Genomic DNA, 8,905 nt, shown 5'->3' with positions numbered 1-8,905 from the left:
AACTAACAACTTCTGCATGAAGCCGGACTAATTTCACTGTAAGCTTCACTGCACCACAGAAACTCGTTTCATTTTACTCTGGTGGGCAGACACCAAAATGCCATAATTCGTAGTTCTTCCAAAGGATCAGGTGCAATAAATCAAGGCTTTCTGTTCTTGGATTATAACAAAGCTTCGCAAAATCTGAATGTATGCTATAAAATCACACATATAAGTTAGGTGGCAACACAATAAACTTCAAGAATAAAAATAAAGCAAAGTAACTTCAAGTATATTCAAGAAAAAAGCTTATTGTTCCGACAATCATTTATCTCATTTTTGAAACTAAATTGATTTATATTTTTAAAATAGGTTCAGCAGTCGAAGAGACCTAGAAATGTCAAAAGAGGACAGTATAATTTCATGTGCAATATTTTCAGCTAAACTGTAATATTTTAGTGACTCCTTGCTTTAAAATTTATTCGAGTACATGGGTGCAAAACCTGAAAACTCAAATATTCAGGTCAATGCATATAATTACGATAAAATCTCAAAGGATTTCAATCAAAGATCTCTTTGTTTGTTCAAATTGTTCTGAATGATAGCACAGTGAAAAAGGCATCAGATAAGAGGATAATAAGATGTCTAGACTTCAACGACATCTGCATATCTAATTGGATGAAGGAAGATGCCTAGACTTCAAAATATATATTCCCCAACACCCGAAAGAGGAATAAGAGGATAATAAGATGGATAAGTATCAAACGCGATCACAACAAAACGCTAAACTGCAATCGTAAGTGCTAAAAGGAATTGCAAGCCTTTATAGGAGGACCAAATGCTACATTAGATGATCATGGAATATCTTACATTTCTTAAGAGAAGTATAGGAAATGGAAAACATAACTCAAGGTAAAGATAGATGAAAGATGACCTGAGATTGTAACTCACATAAAATTTCAATTGCAAACTATATGTCCACAAAGCTCAAAGGATTAATACACGGAAAATCTCCAAGAAAGGGGATATCTAATATTATGTTCCAAATAGAAACACGATCGAGTATATTTAGGCAGATAAAAGATCTATACCTGCAAGCTCAGGGCGTCATGGACTTTAAGACTATAGTTGATGAAAATTATTTCACTGAAAGCATCAACAATCCATGTATGAAATCCTAATTAACAGTATAGATCAATAATTTCATTTATCATATTCATGACTCCAGCAATAGACTCCCTCAGGTCTCTTAGAAATAGGCCAAATTTCCTTTTTCGTCCGTCCCATACAATTAGTCTATAACCATTTATGGCAACTCTTTCTCCTTCACTTTTACTTTATCATTTATGGGTCCCACTGTCCACTACTTCCTCCTTCCCCCATTAATTGACACCCTTCCTTTTTGAGTACTACTTTTGGTAATAGACCCCACGTTCCATTAACTTATTCCACTCACATTTTATTATAAAATTGATATATAAAAGTAGAACCGCATTCCACTAACTTTTTCACCCACTTTTCACTACATTTCCTAAAACTCGTGTCAAGTCAACCGGTCCCAGTTAATGGGGGGACGGAGGGAGTACATTATTTCAACTATTTTTTCTTCTTCCCTCGTATTTTACCAATTCGTATTAAAGCCAATACCATTCCCAATTAGCCTATTTCTATGGGACGGAGGGAGTATAAAATAAGAATATACAAGGATTATACAGTGGCATCCAGTACTTTTGAAATGCTATAGGTTTCTTCTTTTAGAAGAACCTTGATTTTGGGTCTTCAAAGAAACAAGCTATACACTACATTAACAAGTTCCTATTAGTATTAGTAAGCATAAGACAAAACTCATCTAACAAACTGAGACATCTACCAGAACATTCCCAAGGCAATGAATCCACCAGACCCTGTATGACCAGCTTTGAATCAGCAAAGAAGATGACAATCAACAATGCACAAAACTATTATCAAGACAGTAATCCAAAGAACACAAGAGAGAAGAAGAACTCGCTAGCTTTATTCTCTGTCTAACAATTGCTATTATTTTGAGCCATGTGATGCTGTGAATAACCATTATACTTATTGGCAGACCAATCCCTCTGCTGCTGCATCATATTCATACCATTTTCACCACCATACTGCTGATAGTGTCCATGGTAGCCGTGTAGCATTCCCATCATCTGTGGCGGTGGCATCGGAATTGGCATCCCCACACTGCTTCCGTTACCAACACTGCAATGACTTCTGTTTGGACCATGGCTGGAGGACTCATTGAGGCTCTGCGGAGGAAGCGGCGTGGAAGCGAAGAGATGCCCGGAAGGGGAAGGCCCCTCGTTGGACAAACCCTGCATCCTCTTCACATACAGCCTGTATTTCTGGAGATAGCTGGCGACATTCTCGCGAGTCAAACCCTCGACGTTCATCAGCTGCATAATCGTCTTCGGCACGGCGCTCTTCAGCCCTAGGTGCGCCACCACGTCCACGAACCGCTTGTGAAGCTGCGGGGTCCACACGAGGCGGGGGCGCTTCAGCGTCTTGGCGGCGGCGCAGTTGTTGTCGTCAGCGGGGCGGGGCTTCTTCGGGTCGGATCCGTCGTCGGCGTCGGGATCGTCGGCGAGCGGGTAGAAATTGGCGGAGCGGAGGGAGGAGAGCGTGGTGCGGGAGGCGCGGACGACGTCGACGGCGGTGCGGGGAGGGTCGAGGGAGATTTGGAAGGCGGAGGCTAATTCGAGTGGGATCAAGCACTGAGATAAGGGGGTGAGATCGGCGGCGGAGGGGAGGCCGGCCTCCCAGTCGGAGACGGTGGATTCGTCAAGCTTCACTTCCTCGCCCATGGAATTAGGGATTGAATCACATCAATAACAAGTTTGATTGATTTTGATTTTGATTTTGATTTTGATTTGGGTTTGGGAGAGAGATAAAGATTGGATTAATAAGGGAGAAGGGAAGAGAGGCGGTGGGTGTGGGGTTGGGGCGGATTAAAATATGTGGTTTAGGGGGTAATTCTTTTGTTGTTTTAGAGTATAATTAACATTTGCAAGATGAAGATGCGTTTTACACAAAGACGCATGACGTTCATGCGACTGTCCAATTTTTTTTAAAGAAGAAATGACGCTAATGCGTCTTAGGGGAGACTCATCTCTATCATGCATCGCTTGTTTTTTAAAAAATGGAAATAACAGATAAAAATATAATAAATGTGCCATGTAATCTGATTCCAAATGGGGTCCCACGCTGGAGATATTTATTATTCATCTTCTGCTAAATATCTTCTTCTCTCTAAATCAAATTCGACCTTTTTACTGGCGTCAACCTTAGAGCATCCGCAACGGTGGCAGCCGTCGCCACCGCCGTTCGCGCCGCTGGAACGGATGTGTCTCGCCGCCGCTGCGCTCGCGCCGCGCCAGCGAGCAGCTGACGTGTCGCGCGGCGATTGGGCAACGGCATAGCCGTTGCCTTTAAATGTTTTTTTTAATTTAAAATCGATTTTTAATTAAAAAACCGATAAAAAAAATTTCTCTTCCCAAAAAAATTATAACCGTTTTTTACACTTTTTTTATTTTTTTTATTTTTCCCCCCCCCAAAAATACACACTTTAATCTATAAATACTCTCACTTTCACACCTAAAAATTCACATCAAACTACACAATTCTCATCTTCATTCTCCAATATCCATTCTCATCTTCATTCTCCATATCCATTTTCATCTTCATTCTCTCATACCCAAACAATGTCCGGCCAAGGCGATGACAACCCGCCCTCTCACGGTTGGAACCCCGAATAGTTTGGTGCACAACCGTTTCCTAGTCCGGAAACGGAATATTCGGCCCCTCCTCTCACCCAAGATTCGGCCGTTCCGGGTGGCTACCAGCCATACCCAATAGACGACCAAGGTGCCTCCGAAGGGCGATATGGGTGGACACCGGAGCCTAGGCCGACCGCCCCCTCCCAAACTCCGCCGGCTCCTACTCGTAGCGGTGTTCGAACACCGTACACTCCGACGGAGATGGATAAATTGTTCAAGGCGTACTTCGAAATCTCCGAAGATGCGGCGGTTGGCACGAACCAATCCGGCGATCACTTTTGGTGGTGCGTCTCTCGCGGGTACAATGCAAACCGGCCGCCGGGAACGATCGAGCGCAACGAGAGTATGGTGCGCAACTGCATCGGCCGATCCAACGAAGAAATTGGCAAGTTCAATGGCTATTTCCTCCAGGAGTCGCGGAATGCCGGGAGCGGCCGGAGCGAGGTCGACATCATCACTGCCGCGCTGAGCACCTACCAATCCTTGAACGGTAAGTCGTTCAAGTACCTCAACGTTTGGCAGGAAACGCGGTTCCACCCGAGGTATATGGGAGGCGTAACATCCTCCTCGAGCGGCTCCTCCAAATGGTCAAGGTCGGTATCCCTATCCGACTCCGGCTCCGAAGAAGTGGCTAGCCAACTCGCCGGAGCTAACTTGGGTAGCCCCGACGCCGGACCAAGCGGTTCCCAACGCCGACCGCAAGGAAGGAAGAAGGCGGCGGCCGACCGCCGGCGCTCCGCGACTCCATCGGCTCCCGCCCCCGAACCCGTACCCTATGTTCCACCTCCACCCCCGAACAACTCGTTATGGGCCCTTTTTTAGGAGTTTAATTATGTAATTTTTAATTTTTAGTATTTTAATTATGTAATTTTTAATTTTTAGGATTTTAATTATGTAATTTTTAATTTTTAGGATTTTAATTATGTAATTTTTAATTTTTAGGATTTTAATTATGTCTTTTTTATTTTATTTGTAATTTGTAATATTTATTGTGGGTTTTTAATGAATTTTAGTATTATGGAAATGTTTTTGTGTAATTGAATTTTAAATTAATTGTGCTCGTCCTTGCGGAAGAGCACATCTGTGGGTATTATGCTCTTACCACGGAGCAGGCAGAAAAAGTGGGGTCAGGACCACAACCGTGCCGCTGGCAAGAGCACGATTGTGGATGCTCTTAAACCTCTTTTTAGGGTATTTTTTGAAAGATTATTTGATGATTAAAATACAGATTCCTGGTTGAGTGATAAAAGAGGTTAGATTCCAACCTTTTTCTTTTTCTTGTTTTCCACGATAAAAATCTTACCTTTAACTGATTTTATTTTTGAAATTGGCTAAATATGGAATATTATTTTTTTGTTAATACGGATTCATCTCGATCAACAATTTATTATTATCTAGTTGAGTATATGTTCATAAAAAATACTTCCTCCGTCCCACTTAAAATGATATGTTTTCCTTTATAGTTTGTCCCAATTAAGATAACATATTGCCATTTTGGAAACTTTTTCTCTCCAATTAATACATCCAACCACTTTTTCTCAGTCCTATTAAAGTATTCGGGCCAAGATCCCTTGTTGTGCCAAATATGCACACACATTTAATTGTTTTATAATAAACAAAATTAATATTTTAATGTTATAATGTAACAATTAAAAAAATACATGTATGGAACAACATCCCCTGCTGTGCTAACAGCCACAGCAGGGGATCTAAACCCTAAAGTATTCATCTTTCTCTCTCTATTTTTATACTTACACTCACATTTTCTTTCTCCAATTAAATATGTTAACCAATAACTCCTAAAATCTCGTGTCGGCCAAGAAATGTGTCATACTTACACTCAATTATTTTTGTATTAATAATAGAAAGTTAATCTTAATTAATTAATCACTTTGTCTACATTTTCAATTTCTCTATCTTACATTACCCACTCTAATAAATTCTCTCTCATATTAATGATACTGTTTTAAACAGACAGATGGAGTATAATTTTTTAGTACTATTGTTCTTTATAATTATACCTTATTTTTTAAAGAATACAGATTCACTTCGTCATGCATATTGATGCAGTATAAACTATATACAGATCAGTCTTATTCATAGTGAAGATTCATTTCCTGCATGTGATTACACGACTTCTGTAATTATAAATGTTGATTCTGTTTCCCATATATACAGATTTACATTGTTAATACATATGGATTCTTTTACTGTTTTACAACCATATGTAGTCTGATGTAGATTAAGCAAAACCGTTGTACATATTCATGTTTATACATGCTACCATTATTTTGTATTTTAACATGTTGTTTCATTTGACATACATATATATTCATTAACTGATGTGTACAGATTTTGTGTACGTCTAATTAAACTACAAACTACTGTCTATGGCCTATTTACACTATGTACTTTATCTGTCCCATTAAAAATGAAACGTTTTTCCTTTTTATATTATCTCAACAAAAATGAAATGATTACTAAAATGAAAACATCTCTATTTCTACTTTTTCATCCCTCTTACATTATTCTCTATTCATTAACTCACAAAATAATATTACATATGTAATGGCGGTAGTCCACTATTGTGGAGGCTCTTACTCCTATTTTACATCACACAATTTTATAATCATCATTAAACCTTACTTACATGGATTAAGCACAAAAATAGTGACATTTGAGAAGGCATGGAAACTAATGCATAATTGGTAAAGTAAGAGAGATGAGAAGAATGATAGTTAAAATAATGTTAGTTGATAGTTGGACTCACTTTATTATTGATGTTTAATGGTAGACCGTGGACCATAGAGGTGTAAATTTGTATAAAAATTGATGTATATGGGTAATGAGTTGAAGAGAATCTTCCATTAATGTAAATAGACTATTTTTTTGGGATGGACGACAGTGTCCCTATTTTTCATGGACGGAAAGAGTATTAATTAATTAAATTAGAGGGTGAGTTCTTCTATAACAAAATGGAATTTTCCTTGTTAATTTTCATTTTTCTAGTGAATTTACAATTCAATGATGAGAAAATGAGAAAGAACTATTTAGGTGGTGGCTTGGAAGCAAGAGAGCCAGAGCAGACGGGGAGATTTTGCTTGGCGGACAAGATGGGCTTAATATTTTCGCATCTGGTGGTGATGGTTGCGGGTGTATTTCCAATGTATTTGAGATCAATGGCCCCGATCCCGACAATGATATTGTCGCAGGACTTAGCTTTGCTACCTGTGAAGATAAGCCCCTCTGAGGTAGCAGTGGTACCCATGATGTTCATGATCTGAACGTTGCTAATCTTGATCCAGGAAGGTTTATCCAAGGAACAGAGGTTCCATGGGCAGTACTGCTGATAAAAGATGACGGGGTTTCTGACCTTGACCATGGTAAGGTTGATGAAACGAATGTCCGAGATTGTGAGTGTGGCTGGGGCGGAGGGCCATGTCTTGATCCTAACCCCGTTGTCAGTGTTGGTAAAGGTGCACCCTTACACGGTTATCCTTTTCACGTCTTTCTCCTACACATTCCCTCCCAAACTACCAATGATAATGCCATGCCCTGGTCCGCATTTCACGTTATCGATGAGCACGTCGGTAAAGTAATCCCCCATGGCGATGCAGTCGTCGCCGGTCTTGATTACGGAGTCGATGACCCTTATGCGGTTGCCTCGGGCTATGTGGATGCCGTCGGTGTTAGGGCTGTCCGCAAGAACGAAGACTGTGAAGTGCTTAAACGTGACATTGTGACTGGAGATGCAGTTGACGTGGAAGTTCTTGATGTCCTTGGTAATCATGTCCTGGATAATGGCGTTATTGATGAAGTTCAAGCCCAGGTTGATGGGGAACTTGGGGCAGTTCTTGTTTTTATTGCAGTTCCAGGCTTGTTGGCCTGCCCGTCAAGTACACCGCAAACAGAGATGGTCAGGAAGTTGACGTGGTTGATGGTGACCCATTCATAGGTCTTCACAGGGAGTTTGGTTGGGTCCGCGTAGGCTTTGAGGTTGCCTTTGATCTCTAGGTTGAGAGGGGCCTTGTTCGGCCCGAGCATGCGAGCTTGGCTTAGTATCTAATAACCTCTTCGGATCAAGATCAGGCTAGTCGTTGTTGATGCGACCGCGTTCTTCCATGCTTTAAGCAAGGTCTACACATTTATATCTATAATTAGGAATAATAATTATTTAAATTATGAAGTTTAATCAAATTCTGTTGAATTAATTACCTCACTAATGTCTGCACTCGGCTTCGCTCCGTATTTTGTGATGTCGAACACCGTCAAAGAATTTGCATTCAATAGTAACCGAAAAACTACTGGTAATATTATTTTTTTATTCATGATGGATGGATGAAGTTTTTTTTTTGTTTTGTTTTGTTTTGTTTTGATTTCACATTATGTTCCTCACGAATTTATAATGGAGAGTATATCCAATATTTGGATAGTTGAATGTATTTGTAATTTTCAACTTTACATAAGAGTTGGAACCTTACCACTTTTCTTTAGGGCATTAGCAATGGGGCGCCCTAAGGCGCGCCCTATGGCGCGCCACGTCAGCAGTTTTATCCTCCTACCTCCCCACCTGCAGTGGGGCGCCCTAAGGCGCGCCCTAAGGCGCGCCCTATGGCGCGCCACATCATCATTTTATTTATTTGTTTAATTGATTTAAATGTTTTCAACTAACAATTAATAACGAGTAAATAAAAAGGTCGAAATAACAAACGGGGACACATTAATAAAAAAAGAAGTTACACCGTTCAACTTACAAAAAAAAAAACTAAGTCGGTGCAATTCCCAACTTCCGACGCAGTTCATCTATCAATGCCCGGAGGTATTCGGCTTCGTCGGGGTCGGTACACTTCTTGAGGGCCTTGTGCGTCTCCAACAACGTCCTCGCCATCGACGCTGTCGCCCATAGGACTATTTGGACTATTTGGACTTGAAGCCATTTCGTAGTAATTATGTAAATGTAAGTTTCGAAAGTGAAATTGTGAAATGAAATGTAAAACGAATGAACTCTATTTATAAAACAACCAAACCGCGTGCCATCGTCCGCGACCTATCGTCCGTGTACGCCACAATGGGGAGGACGATGGTGCGCCCGATGCCTATCGTCCGCAGCCATCGTCCGTGTA

General features: G+C 40.6%; 1 protein-coding gene and 1 pseudogene across 1 annotated transcript; both read right to left on the bottom strand.

Annotated features, from left to right (window-relative positions):
* Positions 1–801: 801 nt before the first annotated feature.
* LOC121744995 (transcription factor PCL1-like) lies at positions 802–2,970 on the bottom strand. The gene has a single exon (XM_042138728.1). It carries the CDS (start codon positions 2,808–2,810, stop codon positions 2,004–2,006), a length of 807 nt encoding a protein of 268 aa, XP_041994662.1. The 5' UTR covers positions 2,811–2,970; the 3' UTR covers positions 802–2,003.
* Positions 2,971–6,828: 3,858 nt separating this feature from the next.
* On the bottom strand, positions 6,829–8,111 carry LOC121744797 (annotated as a pseudogene).
* Between the last annotated feature and the right edge of the window lie 794 nt (positions 8,112–8,905).

Source organism: Salvia splendens, chromosome 1 (assembly GCF_004379255.2).
Source record: "Salvia splendens isolate huo1 chromosome 1, SspV2, whole genome shotgun sequence".
NCBI classification, from domain to species: domain Eukaryota; kingdom Viridiplantae; phylum Streptophyta; class Magnoliopsida; order Lamiales; family Lamiaceae; genus Salvia; species Salvia splendens.
The sequence above is the reverse complement of the archived record's forward strand: the minus strand, read 5'-3'. Positions and strand labels throughout refer to the sequence as shown.

Coding starts and splice junctions, on each gene's coding strand:
- LOC121744995 (XM_042138728.1), bottom strand. CDS start 2,810: ATGGGCGAGGAAGTGAAGCTTGACGAATCCACCGTCTCCGACTGGGAG.